This window comes from Pleurodeles waltl, chromosome 7 (genome assembly GCF_031143425.1).
Source record: "Pleurodeles waltl isolate 20211129_DDA chromosome 7, aPleWal1.hap1.20221129, whole genome shotgun sequence".
NCBI lineage: Eukaryota > Metazoa > Chordata > Amphibia > Caudata > Salamandridae > Pleurodeles > Pleurodeles waltl.
Window position 1 is genome coordinate 61,282,126 of NC_090446.1, and position 19,968 is coordinate 61,302,093.

General features: G+C 48.3%; 1 protein-coding gene across 1 annotated transcript in view; it reads left to right on the plus strand.

Moving 5' to 3' along the window:
* Positions 1–19,968, plus strand: part of LOC138303633 (uncharacterized) — a 116,155-nt gene that overhangs the window by 17,730 nt on the left and 78,457 nt on the right. Inside the window, exon 2 of the mRNA XM_069242931.1 lies at positions 17,096–17,206. Coding sequence (XP_069099032.1) covers positions 17,096–17,206 — 111 coding nt within the window. The remainder of the gene's footprint in view (positions 1–17,095; positions 17,207–19,968) is intronic.

Consider the following 19,968-nt stretch of genomic DNA (forward strand, 5'->3'; position numbering starts at 1 on the left):
CTCAAGCACCGCTCCGCTGGGCCATTCATCTCAAGCACCGCTCCGCTGGGCACCGCCGTCTCAAGCACCGCTCCGCTAGGCCATTCATCTCAAGCACCGCTTGTAGGAAAGTACCATCTTGCCTGGCATGTTACCCCCATTTTTCACTGTATATATGTTGTTTTAGTTGTATGTGTCACTGGGACCCTGGTAACCCAGGGCCCCAGTGCTCATAAGTATGCCTGAATGTGCTACCTGTGTAGTGACTAACTGTCTCACTGAGGCTCTGCTAATCAGAACCTCAGTGGTTATGCTCTCTCATTTCTTTCCAAATTGTCACTAACAGGCTAGTGACCATTTTTACCAATTTACATTGGCTTACTGGAACACCCCTATAATTCCCTAGTATATGGTACTGAGGTACCCCGGGTATTGGGGTTCCAGGAGATCCCTATGGGCTGCAGCATTTCTTTTGCCACCCATAGGGAGCTCTGACAATTCTTACACAGGCCTGCCACTGCAGCCTGAGTGAAATAACGTCCACGTTATTTCACAGCCATTTTACACTGCACTTAAGTAACTTATAAGTCACCTATATGTCTAACCTTTACCTAGTAAAGGTTAGGTGCAAAGTTACTTAGTGTGAGGGCACCCTGGCACTAGCCAAGGTGCCCCCACATTGTTCAGAGCCAATTCCCTGAACTTTGTGAGTGCGGGGACACCATTACACGCGTGCACTACATATAGGTCACTACCTATATGTAGCTTCACCATGGTAACTCCGAATATGGCCATGTAACATGTCTATGATCATGGAATTGCCCCCTCTATGCCATCCTGGCATTGTTGGTACAATTCCATGATCCCAGTGGTCTGTAGCACAGACCCTGGTACTGCCAAACTGCCCTTCCTGGGGTTTCACTGCAGCTGCTGCTGCTGCCAACCCCTCAGACAGGCATCTGCCCTCCTGGGGTCCAGCCAGGCCTGGCCCAGGATGGCAGAACAAAGAACTTCCTCTGAGAGAGGGTGTGACACCCTCTCCCTTTGGAAAATGGTGTGAAGGCAGGGGAGGAGTAGCCTCCCCCAGCCTCTGGAAATGCTTTCTTGGGCACAGATGTGCCCAATTCTGCATAAGCAAGTCTACACCGGTTCAGGGACCCCTTAGCCCCTGCTCTGGCGCGAAACTGGACAAAGGAAAGGGGAGTGACCACTCCCCTGACCTGCACCTCCCCTGGGAGGTGTCCAGAGCTCCTCCAGTGTGCTCCAGACCTCTGCCATCTTGGAAACAGAGGTGCTGCTGGCACACTGGACTGCTCTGAGTGGCCAGTGCCACCAGGTGACGTCAGAGACTCCTGCTGATAGGCTCCTTCAGGTGTTAGTAGCCTATCCTCTCTCCTAGGTAGCCAAACCCTCTTTTCTGGCTATTTAGGGTCTCTGTCTCTGGGGAAACTTTAGATAACGAATGCATGAGCTCAGCCGAGTTCCTCTGCATCTCCCTCTTCACCTTCTGATAAGGAATCGACTGCTGACCGCGCTGGAAGCCTGCAAACCTGCAACATAGTAGCAAAGACGACTACTGCAACTCTGTAACGCTGCTCCTGCCGCCTTCTCGACTGTTTTCCTGCTTGTGCATGCTGTGGGGGTAGCCTGCCTCCTCTCTGCACCAGAAGCTCAGAAGAAATCTCCCATGGGTCGACGGAATCTTCCCCCTGCAACCGCAGGCACCAAAAAGCTGCATTACAGGTCCCTTGGGTCTCCTCTCAGCACGACGAGCGAGGTCCCTCGAATCCAGCGACTCTGTCCAAGTGACCCCCACAGTCCAGTGACTCTTCAGCCCAAGTTTGGTGGAGGTAAGTCCTTGCCTCACCTCGCTGGGCTGCATTGCTGGGAACCGCGACTTTGCAGCTACTTCGGCCCCTGTGCACTTCCAGCGGAAATCCTTTGTGCACAGCCAAGCCTGGGTCCACGGCACTCTAACCTGCATTGCACGACTTTCTAAGTTGGTCTCCGGCGACGTGGGACTCCTTTGTGCAACTTCGGCGAGCACCGTTTCACGCATCCTCGTAGTGCCTGTTTCTGGCACTTCTCCGGGTGCTACCTGCTTCAGTGAGGGCTCTTTGTCTTGCTCGACGTCCCCTCTCTCTTCAGGTCCAATGTGCGACCTCCTGGTCCCTCCTGGGCCCCAGCAGCGTCCAAAAACGCCAAACGCACGATTTGCGCCTAGCAAGGCTTTTTGGTGTCCTTTCGGCGGGAAAACACTTCTGCACAACTCTCCAAGGCGAGAGGGATCCGTCCACCAAAGGGGAAGTCTCTAGCCCTTTTCGTTCCTGCAGAAACCTCAGCTTCTTCTGTCCAGTCGAAGCTTCTTTGCACCCGCAGCTGGCATTTCCTGGGCATCTGCCCATCTCCGACTTGCTTGTGACTTTTGGACTTGGTCCCCTTGTTCCACAGGTACCCTAGATTGGAAATCCACAGTTGTTGCATTGCTGGTTTGTGTCTTTCCTGCATTATTCCTCTAACACGACTATTTTGTCCTTAGGGGAACTTTAGTGCACTTTGCACTCACTTTTCAGGGTCTTGGGGAGGGTTATTTTTCTAACTCTCACTATTTTCTAATAGTCCCAGCGACCCTCTACAAGGTCACATAGGTTTGGGGTCCATTCGTGGTTCGCATTCCACTTTTGGAGTATATGGTTTGTGTTGCCCCTATCCCTATGTTTCCCCATTGCATCCTATTGTAACTATACATTGTTTGCACTGTTTTCTAAGACTATACTGCATATTTTTGCTACTGTTTATATATATCTTGTGTATATTTCCTATCCTCTCACTGAGGGTACACTCTAAGATACTGTGGCATATTGTCATAAAAATAAAGTACCTTTATTTTTAGTATAACTGTGTATTGTGTTTTCTTATGATATTGTGCATATGACACTAAGTGGTACTGTAGTAGCTTCACACGTCTCCTAGTTCAGCCTAAGCTGCTCTGCTAAGCTACCATTATCTATCAGCCTAAGCTGCTAGACACCCTATACACTAATAAGGGATAACTGGGCCTGGTGCAAGGTGCAAGTACCCCTTGGTACTCACTACAAGCCAGTCCAGCCTCCTACATTGGTTGTGCAGTGGTGGGATAAGTGCTTGAGACTACTTACCACTCTTGTCATTGTACTTTTCATAAGAGAAAAATATACAAAACAAGGTCAGTGTATATACACATAGCCAAAAAGTTTAGCATTTCCTCTTTTCACTCTTTTCTAAGTGCTGAAAAGTACCTCTAAACTTTCAAAAAGTTCTTAAAAGTTTAAAAAGTTTTTTTTCTGTCTTTCCAAAAAGTTCTGAAAACTTTTTTCTCTTTTTCTATCACTTTAACTCTCTCTAAAAAATGTCTGGCACAGGCCAAAGTGTTGATCTGTCCAAACTTGCATATGACAACCTTAGCTGGAAAAGAGCAAGGAGTCTCTGTATAGAGAGAGGTTTGAGTGTAGGGAAGAATCCTTCCTTGGAACTGTTACTTAACATGCTTAGAGAACAGGATAAGGCCATAGGTGCCCCATCTGTTGAAAAAGTACCTAATAGTTCTCAATCTGATTCAGGGACTCCCCCAGGAAAAGATTCAGGAAAGAAACTTCCTAGCCTGCCCATTACTAGACAATCTAGCATAGATGGTAATGATGATGAGCCACACCAAATAAATAGTGTTGTCTCACATCATAGCAAAAGCATTTATTCTCACCATACTGGTAGTAATGTTTCTGTAAACCAAGCTGTTAAGTTGGCTTCTGTAAGGGACAGGTCTCCTTCTGTTCATTCCCATCATAGCTCTGTTTCTAGAAATGTCCCTCCCACCAACCCTGATGACAGAATGTTAGAGAGGGAACTCAATAAGTTGAGGGTGGAACAAACCAGACTGAAGCTTAAAAAGCAACAGCTGGATTTGGATAGACAGTCTTTTGAATTAGAGAAGGAAAGACAGAAGTTGGGTTTAGATACCCATGGTGGCAGCAGCAGTATTCCCCATAGTCATCCTGCAAAAGAGCATGATTCCAGGAATCTGCACAAGATAGTTCCCCCTTATAAGGAGGGGGATGACATTAACAAGTGGTTTGCTGCACTTGAGAGGGCCTGTGTTGTACAGGATGTCCCTCAAAGGCAGTGGGCTGCTATCCTATGGCTATCATTTAGTGGAAAAGGTAGGGATAGGCTCCTTACTGTGAAAGAAAATGATGCTAATAATTTCCAAGTTCTTAAGAATGCACTCCTGGATGGTTATGGCTTAACCACTGAACAGTACAGGATAAAGTTCAGAGAGACCAAAAAGGAGTCTTCACAAGACTGGGTTGATTTCATTGACCAGGCAGTGAAGGCCTTGGAGGGGTGGTTACATGGCAGTAAAGTTACTGATTATGACAGCCTGTATAACTTGATCCTGAGAGAGCATATTCTTAATAATTGTGTGTCTGATTTGTTGCACCAGTACTTGGTGGACTCTGATCTGACCTCTCCCCAAGAATTGGGAAAGAAGGCAGATAAATGGGTCAGAACAAGAGTGAACAGAAAAGTTCATACAGGGGGTGACAAAGATGGCAACAAAAAGAAGGATGGTAAGTCTTCTGACAAGGGGTGGGACAAATCTAAAAATGAGTCTTCATCAGGCCCACAAAAACACTCTGGTGGGGGTGGTGGGTCCAAATCCTCCTTTAATCAGAACAAGGAAAAGAAACCATGGTGCTATTTATGTAAAATAAAAGGCCATTGGACAACAGATCCCAGTTGTCCAAAGAAAGGCACCACAGCTCCTACCACTACAACCCCTACTGCTACACCTAGTGTCCCTACTAATAGCAGTGGTGGTGGGAGCAAACCTACTAATAGCCAATCCAAGGGAGTAGCTGGGCTCACTTTTGGTAATTTAGTTGTGGTTGGTCTGATTAGGGAGCCCACAGAGGCTACTTTAGTCTCTGAAGGGGCTATTGATTTAGCCACTTTGGTTGCTTGCCCCCATAACTTGGAGAAGTACAAGCAACTAACCCTAATAAATGGTGTTGAGGTCCAGGCCTACAGGGACACAGGTGCCAGTGTCACAATGGTGATTGAGAAACTGGTGCACCCTGAACAACACATACTTGGACACCAGTACCAAGTAACTGATGCTCACAACATAACACAAAGCCACCCCATGGCTGTTGTAAATCTCAACTGGGGGGGGGGTAACTGGTCCAAAGAAAGTTGTGGTAGCTTCAGATTTACCTGTAGACTGTCTATTAGGGAATGATTTGGAGACATCAGCTTGGTCAGATGTGGAGTTGGAGGCCCATGCAGCAATGCTGGGCATCCCAGGGCATATTTTTGCTTTGACAAGGGCTCAGGCCAAAAAGCAAAAAGGACAGGGAAGCTTGGATCCTGGAACAATGGACCAAGTGCTCCCTAAAGCTAGGGCTAGTAGAAGCAAACCACTTCCTACTATCCCTCCCTCTACAGTGGATTCTACTTCTGAGGAAGAAGAATTCCCTCCCTGTGCAGAACCTACACCAGAGGAGCTGGAAGCAGACACTGCTGAGCTTTTGGGTGAAGGGGGGCCTGCCAGAGAGGAGCTGAGTGTGGCACAGCAAACCTGTCCCACATTAGAGGGTCTCAGACAGCAAGCTGTCAAACAGGCTAATGGGGATGTCAGTGACTCTCACAGAGTTTACTGGGAGGACAACCTCTTGTACACTGAGCATAGGGATCCTAAACCTGGAGCTGCCAGGAGATTAGTGATTCCTCAGGAGTACAGAAAGTTCCTCCTAACACTGGCACATGACATTCCCCTAGCTGGGCACCTGGGTCAAATGAAAACTTGGGACAGATTGGTTCCATTGTTTCATTGGCCTAGGATGTCTGAGGACACAAAGGAATTTTGTAAGTCCTGTGAAACCTGTCAAGCCAGTGGCAAGACAGGTGGCACTCCAAAGGCACCCCTTATCCCACTGCCTGTGGTTGGGGTTCCCTTTGAAAGGGTAGGGGTTGACATAGTTGGCCCCCTTGACCCTCCTACTGCTTCAGGCAATAGGTTTATCTTGGTGGTAGTGGACCATGCCACAAGATACCCTGAAGCAATTCCTTTAAGGACCACTACAGCTCCTGCAGTGGCAAAGGCCCTCCTGGGAATATTTTCCAGGGTGGGCTTCCCAAAGGAAGTAGTATCAGACAGAGGAAGCAATTTCATGTCTGCATACTTAAAGGCCATGTGGAAGGAGTGTGGTGTAACGTACAAGTTCACAACACCCTATCATCCACAAACAAATGGACTGGTGGAGAGATTTAATAAAACTCTCAAAGGCATGATTATGGGTCTCCCTGAAAAACTCCGCAGGAGATGGGATATCCTTCTACCATGCCTCCTTTTTGCCTACAGGGAGGTACCCCAGAAAGGAGTGGGCTTCAGCCCCTTTGAACTTCTTTTTGGACACCCTGTTAGGGGTCCACTCACACTTGTAAAGGAAGGTTGGGAACAACCTTTAAAAGCTCCTAAGCAGGATATTGTGGATTATGTACTTGGCCTCAGATCAAGGATGGCTGAGTACATGAAAAAGGCCAGTAAAAACCTTCAGGCCAGCCAAGAGCTCCAGAAACAATGGCATGATCAGAAGGCTGTTTTGGTTCAGTACCAACCAGGGCAGAAAGTGTGGGTCTTGGAGCCTGTGGCCCCAAGAGCACTCCAAGATAAATGGAGTGGTCCCCACACAATTGTTGAAAAGAAGGGAGAAGTCACCTATTTAGTTGACTTAGGCACTGCCAGGAGTCCCCTTAGGGTGCTCCATGTCAACCGCCTGAAACCCTACTATGACAGGGCTGATCTCACCCTGCTCATGGCAACTGATGAGGGACAGGAAGAAGACAGTGATCCTCTACCTGATCTCTTCTCTTCCACAGAACAAGATGCTCTTGTGGAAGGTGTAGTTTTGGCTGATTGTCTTACTGCTGAGCAGAAAGATAATTGCATAAATCTCCTAGGACAATTTTCAGAACTCTTCTCTACTGTGCCAGGCACCACTTCTTGGTGTGAGCACACTATAGATACTGGAGACAGTTTACCTGTCAAAAGTAAGATCTATAGGCAGCCTGACCATGTCAGGGACTGCATAAAGCAAGAAGTTCAGAAAATGTTGGAACTAGGAGTGGTTGAGCACTCTGACAGTCCATGGGCTTCTCCTGTGGTACTGGTACCAAAACCCAATTCTAAGGATGGAAAGAAGGAAATGCGGTTTTGTGTAGACTATAGAGGTCTCAACTTGGTAACCAAAACTGATGCTCACCCTATACCCAGGGCAGATGAGCTCATAGATACACTGGCATCTGCCAAGTATCTAAGCACTTTTGATTTGACTGCAGGGTATTGGCAGATCAAATTGTCAGAAGATGCTAAACCTAAGACTGCATTTTCTACCATTGGAGGACATTACCAGTTTACTGTAATGCCTTTTGGTTTGAAAAATGCACCTGCCACTTTTCAAAGGTTGGTGAACACAGTCCTGCAAGGGCTGGAAGCTTTCAGTGCAGCATATTTGGACGATATAGCTGTCTTTAGCTCCAGCTGGGATGATCACCTGGTCCACCTATGGAAAGTTTTGGAGGCTCTGCAAAAGGCAGGCCTCACTATCAAGGCTTCAAAGTGCCAGATAGGGCAGGGTAAGGTGGTTTATCTGGGACACCTTGTTGGTGGGGAACAGATTGCACCACTTCAGGAGAAAATCCAAACTATTATTGATTGGGTTCCCCCTACCACTCAGACTCAGGTGAGAGCCTTCCTAGGCCTCACTGGGTATTACAGGAGGTTCATTAAGAACTATGGCTCCATTGCAGCCCCTCTTAATGACCTCACATCCAAGAAAATGCCTAAAAAGGTATTATGGACAGCAAACTGTCAGAAAGCTTTTGAGGAGCTGAAGCAGGCCATGTGCTCTGCACCTGTCCTGAAAAGCCCTTGTTACTCTAAAAAATTCTATGTCCAAACTGATGCATCTGAATTAGGAGTAGGGGCAGTCCTATCACAACTTAATTCTGAGGGCCAGGATCAACCTGTTGCTTTTATTAGTAGAAGGTTGACCCCTAGAGAAAAGCGTTGGTCTGCCATTGAGAGGGAGGCCTTTGCTGTGGTCTGGGCTCTGAAGAAGTTGAGGCCATACCTGTTTGGCACTCACTTCATTGTTCAGACAGACCACAAACCTCTACTTTGGCTAAAACAAATGAAAGGTGAAAATCCTAAATTGTTGAGGTGGTCCATATCCCTACAGGGAATGGACTATACAGTGGAACATAGACCTGGGAGTAGCCACTCCAATGCAGATGGACTCTCCAGATATTTCCACTTAGACAATGAAGACTCATCAGGTCATGGCTAGTCTTATTGTCCTTCGTTTGGGGGGGGGGGGTTGTGTAGGAAAGTACCATCTTGCCTGGCATGTTACCCCCATTTTTCACTGTATATATGTTGTTTTAGTTGTATGTGTCACTGGGACCCTGGTAACCCAGGGCCCCAGTGCTCATAAGTATGCCTGAATGTGTTACCTGTGTAGTGACTAACTGTCTCACTGAGGCTCTGCTAATCAGACCCTCTGTGGTTATGCTCTCTCATTTCTTTCCAAATTGTCACTAACAGGCTAGTGACCATTTTTACCAATTTACATGGGCTTACTGGAACACCCTTATAATTCCCTAGTATATGGTACTGTGGTACCCAGGGTATTGGGGTTCCAGGAGATCCCTATGGGCTGCAGCATTTCTTTTGCCACCCATAGGGAGCTCTGACAATTCTTACACAGGCCTGCCACTGCAGCCTGAGTGAAATAACGTCCACGTTATTTCACAGCCATTTTACACTGCACTTAAGTAACTTATAAGTCACCTATATGTCTAACCTTTACCTGGTAAAGGTTAGGTGCAAAGTTACTTAGTGTGAGGGCACCCTGGCACTAGCCAAGGTGCCCCCACATTGTTCAGAGCCAATTCCCTGAACTTTGTGAGTGCGGGACACCATTACACGCGTGCATTACATATAGGTCACTACCTATATGTAGCTTCACCATGGTAACTCCGAATATGGCCATGTAACATGTCTATGATCATGGAATTGCCCCCTCTATGCCATCCTGGCATTGTTGGTACAATTCCATGATCCCAGTGGTCTGTAGCACAGACCCTGGTACTGCCAAACTGCCCTTCCTGGGGTTTCACTGCAGCTGCTGCTGCTGCCAACCCCTCAGACAGGCATCTGCCCTCCTGGGGTCCAGCCAGGCCTGGCCCAGGATGGCAAAACAAAGAACTTCCTCTGAGAGAGGGTGTGACACCCTCTCCCTTTGGAAAATGGTGTGAAGGCAGGGGAAGAGTAGCCTCCCCCAGCCTCTGGAAATGCTTTCTTGGGCACAGATGTGCCCAATTCTGCATAAGCCAGTCTACACCGGTTCAGGGACCCCTTAGCCCCTGCTCTGGCGCGAAACTGGACAAAGGAAAGGGGAGTGACAACTCCCCTGACCTGCACCTCCCCTGGGAGGTGTCCAGAGCTCCTCCAGTGTGCTCCAGACCTCTGCCATCTTGGAAACAGAGGTGCTGCTGGCACACTGGACTGCTCTGAGTGGCCAGTGCCACCAGGTGACGTCAGAGACTCCTGCTGATAGGCTCCTTCAGGTGTTAGTAGCCTATCCTCTCTCCTAGGTAGCCAAACCCTCTTTTCTGGCTATTTAGGGTCTCTGTCTCTGGGGAAACTTTAGATAACGAATGCATGAGCTCAGCCGAGTTCCTCTGCATCTCCCTCTTCACCTTCTGATAAGGAATCGACTGCTGACCGCGCTGGAAGCCTGCAAACCTGCAACATAGTAGCAAAGACGACTACTGCAACTCTGTAACGCTGCTCCTGCCGCCCTCTCGACTGTTTTCCTGCTTGTGCATGCTGTGGGGGTAGCCTGCCTCCTCTCTGCACCAGAAGCTCAGAAGAAATCTCCCGTGGGTCGACGGAATCTTCCCCCTTCAACCGCAGGCACCAAAAAGCTGCATTACCGGTCCCTTGGGTCTCCTCTCAGCACGACGAGCAAGGTCCCTCGAATCCAGCGACTCTGTCCAAGTGACCCCCACAGTCCAGTGACTCTTCAGCCCAAGTTTGGTGGAGGTAAGTCCTTGCCTCACCTCGCTGGGCTGCATTGCTGGGAACCGCGACTTTGCAGCTACTCCGGCCCCTGTGCACTTCCGGCGGAAATCCTTTGTGCACAGCCAAGCCTGGGTCCACGGCACTCTAACCTGCATTGCACGACTTTCTAAGTTGGTCTCCGGCGACGTGGGACTCCTTTGTGCAACTTTGGCGAGCACCGTTTCACGCATCCTTGTAGTGCCTGTTTCTGGCACTTCCCCGGGTGCTACCTGCTTCAGTGAGGGCTCTTTGTCTTGCTCGACGTCCCCTCTCTCTTCAGGTCCAATTTGCGACCTCCTGGTCCCTCCTGGGCCCCAGCAGCTTCCAAAAACGCCAAACGCACGATTTGCGCCTAGCAAGGCTTGTTGGTGTCCTTTCAGCGGGAAAACACTTCTGCACGACTCTACAAGGCGAGAGGGATTCGTCCACCAAAGGAGAAGTCTCTAGCCCTTTTCGTTCCTGCAGAAACCTCAGCTTCTTCTGTCCAGTCGAAGCTTCTTTGCACCCGCAGCTGGCATTTCCTGGGCATCTGCCCATCTCCGACTTGCTTGTGACTTTTGGACTTGGTCCCCTTGTTCCACAGGTACCCTAGATTGGAAATCCACAGTTGTTGCATTGCTGGTTTGTGTCTTTCCTGCATTATTCCTCTAACACGACTATTTTGTCCTTAGGGGAACTTTAGTGCACTTTGCACTCACTTTTCAGGGTCTTGGGGAGGGTTATTTTTCTAACTCTCACTATTTTCTAATAGTCCCAGCGACCCTCTACAAGGTCACATAGGTTTGGGGTCCATTCGTGGTTCGCATTCCACTTTTGGAGTATATGGTTTGTGTTGCCCCTATCCCTATGTTTCCCCATTGCATCCTATTGTAACTATACATTGTTTGCACTGTTTTCTAAGACTATACTGCATATTTTTGCTATTGTGTATATATATCTTGTGTATATTTCCTATCCTCTCACTGAGGGTACACTCTAAGATACTGTGGCATATTGTCATAAAAATAAAGTACCTTTATTTTTAGTATAACTGTGTATTGTGTTTTCTTATGATATTGTGCATATGACACTAAGTGGTACTGTAGTAGCTTCACACGTCTCCTAGTTCAGCCTAAGCTGCTCTGCTAAGCTACCATTATCTATCAGCCTAAGCTGCTAGACACCCTATACACTAATAAGGGATAACTGGGCCTGGTGCAAGGTGCAAGTGCCCCTTGGTACTCACTACAAGCCAGTCCAGCCTCCTACACCGCTCCGCTGGGCCCCGCCGTCTCAAGCACCGCTCCGCTGGGCCATTCATCTCAAGCACCGCTCCGCTGGGCACCGCCGTCTCAAGCACCCTTCCGCTGGGCCCTTCCTGTCATGCACCGCTCCGCTGGGCACCGCCGTCTCAAGCACCGCTCCGCTGGGCCCTTCATCTCAAGCACCGCTCCGCTGGGCACCGCCGTCTCAAGCACCGCTCCGCTGGGCCATTCATCTCAAGCACCGCTCCGCTGGGCACCGCCGTCTCAAGCACCGCTCCGCTGGGCACCGCCGTCTCAAGCACCGCTCCGCTGGGCCCTTCCTGCAAGCACTGTTCACGTTTCACTGTGCCCACCATGCCTCCTCCTTGACCAGTGGAGACTGTAATCCACCTGATGGACTGTGTCTTTGCACTCCCCAGGATGGCACAGTGGGCAAACCACCCACTGTAGAGACATTGAGAGACTGTGGCTTTGCACTCCCCAGGATGGCACAGTGGGCAAACCACCCACTGTAGAGACTTGAGAGACTGTGGCTTTGCACTCCCCAGGATGGTACAGTGGCCATGGTGGCTCCTTCGTGGATCTGGCGTCGTGGACTCATGTGGCTGTGGTGCCCCCCCTTCCCTTCCCCCTGAGGTGCCTGTAGTTTTGTCATCAGATGCCCCTGCAGTGTTCTCTCCAAAGGACTCAGGTCTCCTGTGTGGGCTTTGCCCTTGTGTTCATACACTTTGGCCCACGGACACTTCGAATTTCGTCAGATATGCAGGACTACTTGCCTCGGTTATCCACTGCAATGTATATAGAATTTTTATGATATGAATATTATTGCTAGTTGACCAATACTTATCTGAGGCTATTTTGTACATAAATTTTTATTCACATTTAATTATGTCCTTGCATTTTTTACGGGTCTTGGGTGGTGTCACTGTGACTTGTTGCTCTGCATTGGTGTGTACATAGTTTGGGGGGGGGGTGAGGGACGCATATGTGTGTGCCGTAACCCTTCCTCCTCCCCCCTCCCCTGTGTCGTAGGTGCAGTACTCACCGTTGTCGTCTGCGCCGGCGTTCGTACTCGTGGTAGATGAGCAGGTAGACGAGAGCAGGTAGGATGTTTAATTCGGGTTCCATGCTGGCCTCCTTCCTCGTGGAGTGCGTAGAGGTGAGCGTTTTCCCGTTCGTAGTCTGTTTCTGCCGCGTTTTAAAAGGTGGCGGATTGGTGTGTTGTGATAGTGTGGGCGGTACATTGCCTGCCGCCTGCCTGTTGGCGGTGACCGCCGCGCTGTTTGTTTGTACCGCCGTGGCGGTCGGAGTGTTAAAGTGGCGGTCTCTGTTGGCGGTTCCCCCCATGGTCAGAATTCAATTTTTTTGACCGCCAGCCTGTTGGCGAGTTGGCCGCCGCTTTATCACCGACCGCCAGGGTTAGAATGACCCCCATAATGTTGTATCCCTACAATGTAAATACCGTAAGCACACTGACATTGGCATTGAACCGAGTGTCCCTACAGTGATAAGACAGTAAACACACTGACTCTCCCTCTCATGTGTACACCCCTCTCATGAGACCTACTCCAGGTCACCACCCATTCTGCATAGTTCCTCCGGCTCCTGGATTACCTAAGCGCAGTTCTTGGACTGCGCACACCAGGAGTCCTCCTCCGACAGCCCTCACATGGGTGCACATCCAGGTGCACACATGATCACATGTAACCTGCCCGGGTCCTCCTGCCCTTGCTGCGCCACAGCAGCCTTTCCTTAGCACGGCAGCACCAGCGGTAAACATCCGCAGTCCATTTTACCATGTGTTTACTGTGCGTGAGTCACCTCATAGGAGGCTTTCTCACAGTAAAAAATAAAAAACCAGGTGGTCAAAATAAAAAAATCAGGGCAGACCTGATGGTCAGAACCGTCCTCTAACACCCCACTGCTCCTATCTCTTTTACCATTCACATTGTTGAAACCAACAGTGCTCCGACGTATTCCGTTGGTTGCAGCACCCAATGATGAAGGATGCCACCAAGAGGTAACCCTGGTGGGTAAGGGTTTTTCATACAAAAAAACCTTTTTGTCTCCATGTAGAAGTTCTTTTGGGCTGGGCCTTTATGTACGATACCAATGCTTTAAGGAGATATACCCATCCCCTTTAAACCCTCCTTCTCCCCTTTAGTGAGCACATAATGAGAGATAGGTATCCTGGCTGAAAGTTCAGCACCCCATCTGAGCCAGAGAGACGAGAAAGCACTAAAATTGATGTAACGATTGTCACAATAAGATGAGGAAATTGCATGGTTGTGAGGAAGGTGGTTTAAGAAAGTTGATGGAGACATCAATTCTACCAGTGATATGTGTGAGGAGGACCGTGAAGTGGAAGGAGGAAACCCAGCAACACTTTTCCCGAGAGTAATCAACAGACCCATGGTGCCAAGAGATTGCAGGCGAGTCGACGAAGGAGGTGTTTTGTTACCTGATTGTGTTGCTGCACAACAAGTTTCTCCTGAAGATGATGTCTGTTGAAGTGATCCGGCTGGCGGTGGAGGCAAGAACACTTGTCGAAGACAGAAGTATGCACTTCAGACCAACTCTGCTCCCAGCCAGAGTATGAAAGACTTTTTGTGACGTTTACAAGATGTTTAAAGTTGTGTTTTTGTTGATTACTAACAAGGGAGTGATGTAGAGTGCCACCTGGCCTCTACACTTAAATGTATCCATTCCCCATTCCGAGGGCTGGGCACGGTTCAAGGAAATAAATAAAATGGCATATGGTTGCTCGGGCCATTTCGGAATAGCATTTACTAAGTGAATAAAATGCAGGTCTTTACAATACACAGCCAGTGCTTTAAATGGGTTGGTACTCACCAGAAGTGAATACCAGCACTTTTTCTTTTTCTCCCCTCTTGTACCAGCACTTTTCCTCAAACATGGAGAGTACCGGTACTCCTGGGGACCTGACTTTGATGTAGGCAGCACACCCTTCATCAAGTAACCCGTACCCCTGCAGCACCTTTAACAGGCATTGCATGGATGTAATCCCAGTGGAGCCTGGCCTGGGCTGGCTGGAAGTGCCAGAACAGCAGCTCTTGTCACCAGACCACAGTGTGCTATTCTGGATGCCCTCAGAGCGGGGTGTGGCTGCAGAGTGGATCAGTCTATTCTTTGATCTTTCACAGGGGTCAGAGAGTTGGCTGTAAATCCTAATGGGCAGGGGTGTGGGAGCATTGTTCAGGTAGTGTCAATATGCTAAGAACAGAACAAAATAAAGTTTAGATTGCTTTTTATCATCGCTAATCATCGCTTCACAACTGAATTGCCTATTTGCATGTGCAAATAATATGGGGTTCTGTTACCAAACTCGCAGAGCCCCATTTTATTGATCTTGGAAACGGGCAAAGGTAAATCTGTTGAGAACATGTGATGTGCTCTGTGAACAGGGATGTACAAAGATGTATTTTTCAACAAAAGCCAATAAATGTAATGCATGGCTATGTATGCCCGTGTTATTCACACTCATGGATGCAATTTATTGTACACAGTGAATGGATGCCAAAGCTGAAAAATTGACATTTTTCATCTATTTTGCGCTCCCAAGTTATTTTGGTGCAACCACAGAAAACATATTGAATTTGTAATTAGTACTGTCACCTGAAAAGGGCTTCATTTCAATAGTCAAATTTTGATTTAGAAAGACTGTCTTGCCATTTGTAACAAAATGTGAAAGTCTGTTCTTTTTCTTTTTAATATTTATTTAATCAACAATTGAAAATGCAAGAATGCATTTGATATTTACTATAGTAAGAATACGAAGCATATAATATAAATTATGAGTTAATGCATGTGAATTCGCCATAAGTGCTGCAAAGTAACATCAACAAAAGATTATAAAATGGTTTGAATAATCCAATAGAGTGCAGCCATGTCACCCCAGTAGATACCTTATCCTTTCTGGTATCACATCTGCAGTATGTCAATCAATCAATGAATCAAGAAATTTGTAAAGCGCTCTACTCACCCGTGAGGGTCTCAAGGTGCTGGAGGGGGTGGGGTGGTGCTGCTAATGCTCTGACAGCCAGGTCTTGAGAAGTCTCCTGAAGGTAAGGAGGTCCTTGGTCTGACGCAGGTGGGTTGGAAGAGTGTTCTATGTCTTGGCGACGTGGCGCGAGACTGATCTGCCACTGGTTGTAGTTCTGCGGATAAATGGGACGGTTGCAAGGGCGAGGTCGGTGGAGCGGAACTGTCGGGTCGGGGTGTAGAAGGAAAGCCGTCTGTTGAGGTATTCTGGTCCTTTGTTGTGCAGTGCCTTGTGAGCGTTGGTGAGGAGTTTGAAGGTGATCCTCTTGTTGACTGGGAGCCACTGCAGGCCTCTCAGGTGGCCTGTGATGTGGCAGTGGCAGGGGATGTCCAGGTTGAGGCGTGCAGAAGCGTTCTGGATGCTTTGCAGCCTTTTCTGGAGTTTGGCCATGGTTCCTGTGTAGAGGGCATTGCCGTAGTCCAGTTTGCTGCTTACGAGGGCTTAGGTGTCCGTTCTTCTGGTTTCCGCGGGGATCCATTTGTAGATCTTACGGAGCATGCGGAGGGTGTTGGAGGAGGAGATGGCGTTGACTTGCAGGGTCATGGATAGTGAGCAGTCTAGGATGAATCCTAGGTTTCGTGCGCGGTTGGTGGGAGTCGGAGCGGATCCGAGAGTGGCCGGGAGTATGTGTTTTTACTCTGTCCACAACTCCTTTTCAACCCCATAAAATAAAATGTTGAAAGTCTGAGCTACCAATGGCAATATTACCAGGGTCTGTATCAACATTTCTCATCCAGTGGCAGTGAGAGGCGGAGAATATGCTGCTCACTAAATTTATACAAATTATGTCCCTTGGAAAGCAACTCTGGTTTTCAGGTTTGACAGAAATACGCACTAGTGCAGAGAATGAAAAGCGTTCCTGGTGAATTTCTCACTTTTTTGCAGCTACACATTCACTGATTGCGAGAAGAGGGAAGCTGGAGCCTTTCTCATAAGTATGCTTGGGGCATCATAAGTAGGAATAAAGTGGGTAACTCTGGAAGTTAATGCACTTAGAAAGATCTGTGTACATTCTAAACAAAAGTTTCAACTCCACATAAAATTACATGGAGGATCATTGTGCGTGCTGGAAAGGGCAGCATGTAGATCACAAATTTGTATTTTTAGTGTAGATAGCTCAGTTGACTACTGTTTTTGATTCATAGATCCTTGTGTTACCGGCAGTTACAAGTTAACATCCTTGTAATTTAGTTTAGTGAGTTATGACCCTGATACAAGGACCTCCATGCAAACGACAAGGCATATATTTAGAACCTCACTGTTTTTTCCTTATTCTTTCCTTAGTTTCAGGTTGGTAAAAAAGGGTTTCTTTGGTTAGTAATAAACACTTAATAGTAAGTGCTACATAAATGGTTATTAGTGTGATAACTAATTGACAGATGTATCCGACGTTCTAACGGTGCAAGCAGATTTCCTGCATACAAAGCTTGGCAAGGTAAAAAATCTATCCTTGTTCCACCTTTAACAGCACCCTTATGCCTGCCACAAACTCCACCCCACCACTGCTCCTTTAGGTGAGTACCTGCACTTATGTTTTTCATTTAAAGCACTGTACACAGCTAAGAAAAAAAATAATAATTGAGTACAAAATATTCATGCATTTCCATTGCATTACCTGGATTTACTTCTTTGTTTCTTTTGTAGAGCACGGGTGGACTGTCTGGCTGAGAAGAGATTGGAAAAGAAGGACCACATACCTGGTGCTGGCAGCCACTCTGCTCATCGTTATAGCAGGTCTCGTATCACACATGGGAGGTGAGTTGTTGTTATGGATAGGCGAAGAACTCTGATCCACCGAAAAACACCGGGAAGTGGAGCAGAATTTTTCTCTTTCTCGTCAAAGTTAAGTTGGTGAGCGCGAGTAAGATAAATCACTAAGTTGGCAAGCGTGAGTGAGATTTCTGAACGCAAGGGGTCGCGATGAGAAAGCTGCGGCTTGCATTGAGGAAGCTGCCGCTCAAGTAGAAAATCTACTCGAGCGGCAAAAAGAAGTTAGCGCCCTCTGGCGCTCTGTGTGATGCCATTTACGCTGATTTTACAGCGCAGCAGAAACACCAGTGCTGAAAATCAGTGCGAACAGCGCGCCTTACCCAAACTCTGCTGTTCGCGGAACTCCTCGTAGCGCGGCAGAGTTTTTTTGGCACTTCCCAGAGTTCCGCATAGCAGGACTCTGCAAACTCCGCCCAGGCCTAGTTGTTGCCGCTTTAGTTCAGCTTTTTTCACCTTTAGAATGGCGTCCGTCTTTTGTGGAGGGTGTGCAACACCTAGCGGCCATTGCTGACACTTTCGTAAATGTGTGTGTTTAATAAACAATGCACCTGAACAATATTAGTACATGTTTAAACTAGGAAACAGACTTGGATACAATTTGTTGAACATGTTATTTAAATTATTGTACAACATATGTTTTTGCTTCCCCTGCCCAAATTTAAAAGAATATTTTAAAAAAAGACCTCACAATGAGACAAACTGGTGTGTGCCCGGAATGTAAAATGTGCCTTAAACCCCGAATACTTAAAAGATCAAATTTGTAGGGGTACAGTGATGGCCATGATGAGGGAGGGTCCATCCTGAGACTGCTTCCTCCCTTGTGGGGGCTTCAGGTCATTCCTCATAGGCTGGGAAGGATGCTCTTGTGCAGATACTGACAGGGCAGCATCAGTGGTTATTTTTGCATGTGGCCCAGGCTTCACTAAAGCGAATTTGGGACTAAGCTACTGAGATTCCCTCATTTGTCCTCTGGCAACTGAGGGAGTGTCCATGATGAGCATCTGTTAAGAGTGGACCCAGGCTGTGTATTCCCAAAGAACCCCTTCTGTTATACCATCTTGCACACGGGCCAAAAGGTATGTGATCTGTCCCATGGTGCTTTACTCCCTTCAATACAAGTCTAATGTTCTATCCCACATTACATGTGTCCGATGTCCTGTCCTGTCCCCCACCCCCTCCACACCCCGGTAGTACATATTTGGTGCTTTATATGCGGCTGAATCCAAACCTTTGATCCTCAACACTCAATACAGCACATTACTAGGGGGTCTGTCTCTAGTCTTTGGGTGTCCCTTGAAATGCTTTGAAAAGATTGTATGGCTTGCATTACAGACCCGGATTAAACCACGGTTTTAAATGAAGTCAAAAGCCTATAAATTCTGAACTGTGTTATAGGATGTGAAATCGGAGAATTGGTTCCTTAAAATAACCCCACAACACACACACATAGGGCCGGCCTTACCACTGGTGGCGCCCTGCGCGACAATGTTTGTTGCACCCCCCCCCCCCACCCAAAATGATTGCCTCCACCACAGATTGACTCACTACTGTAGTCCTGCTGGACACGTTCTAGTGTTTCCACCAGACACTTTGCTGAGTGCTGGCCTCTACACTCACCCCACACCCATCCATCAAAGGCGTCACCAGTCATGTGACCCTGCTAATAAAAAGGGCTAGGCGCATGAGCCCTAAGGTCACTTGCATGAACCTACACAATGAGTCTGTGTCACCTCATTTCCAGTAGCATGAGGGCCTAGGCCCCCCAACACCACAATGGTGAAGGATGGGTCTGACCCCATGTGCCACTGGCAGTAATGTTAACGTTAGTTGTGAGGGGGAAAAGTAGCCTTACAATAAAGCACCCTTTACCCACTGCCAGCTAGATGGCCAACACATGAGCTGCTCTGTGCCATCCAGCCTTGATGCCCTGCAGCAGCCCACCTGCTGTGACCCAATTTGCACACCGGCCTGAAGAAAGGAGTGAGCAAAGAAAAGAAGGCAAAATGGCGCATTCGACATAAGGTGTCAGCAATGCGCTTGAGGTGCCTCCACGGTGCTGAGAAACTGCACCAACAGTGAAATGGTTGGAGTGCCGCAGTGAAATAAGAGTGGATTGGCCTGTGGCAGCATCCACGGTGAGTGTCACCCCCAGTACAGCCATTGAGGAGTGGCCACAAGGAAAAAGGCATTCAGCCCTAGGAAGGCTGCTGTTTCCTGCATGTGAGGCACAATGTGTAACTCCCCGCCTGCCGCCGTTTGTATTCCAGCGAGGGAAAGAAGGTGCAGCCAGTGACAGTATCACTATAGAAGCGCCCCCCTACCTGCTGAAAGGCTGCCACGCGTACCACCGTCGGTGCCCGAGCGAGGGGAACAAGAGAGGAGGTGGGACACGTCAGGAGGGATGCTCCTTCCCCAGGCCCACAAGCACAGTTCCAAGGCATGGAGAGGTGCACTGACAGGAGCACCAGCCACTGGTGACATCCACCCTCCCTGCACCTACGTGCCAGCGCCCATGGCGATGGGGCTGCACTAGCCAGAAGCATATTGCCAGGGTGGGGATCAGAATTGCACCAGCCGGGAGGCATGGTATGCTTGCCCCAGCAACATCCTGATGACAGCCAGCCACTACATCGCAACAGGGGAGACCCCCTCCCCTGCTGGTAAACGAAGAGTGACCCACAGGGATCAGAGCAGCGGCCCAGCAAGAGGCACGCTGCCTGCTGAAGCCCTAAGACAAGGACAGTAAA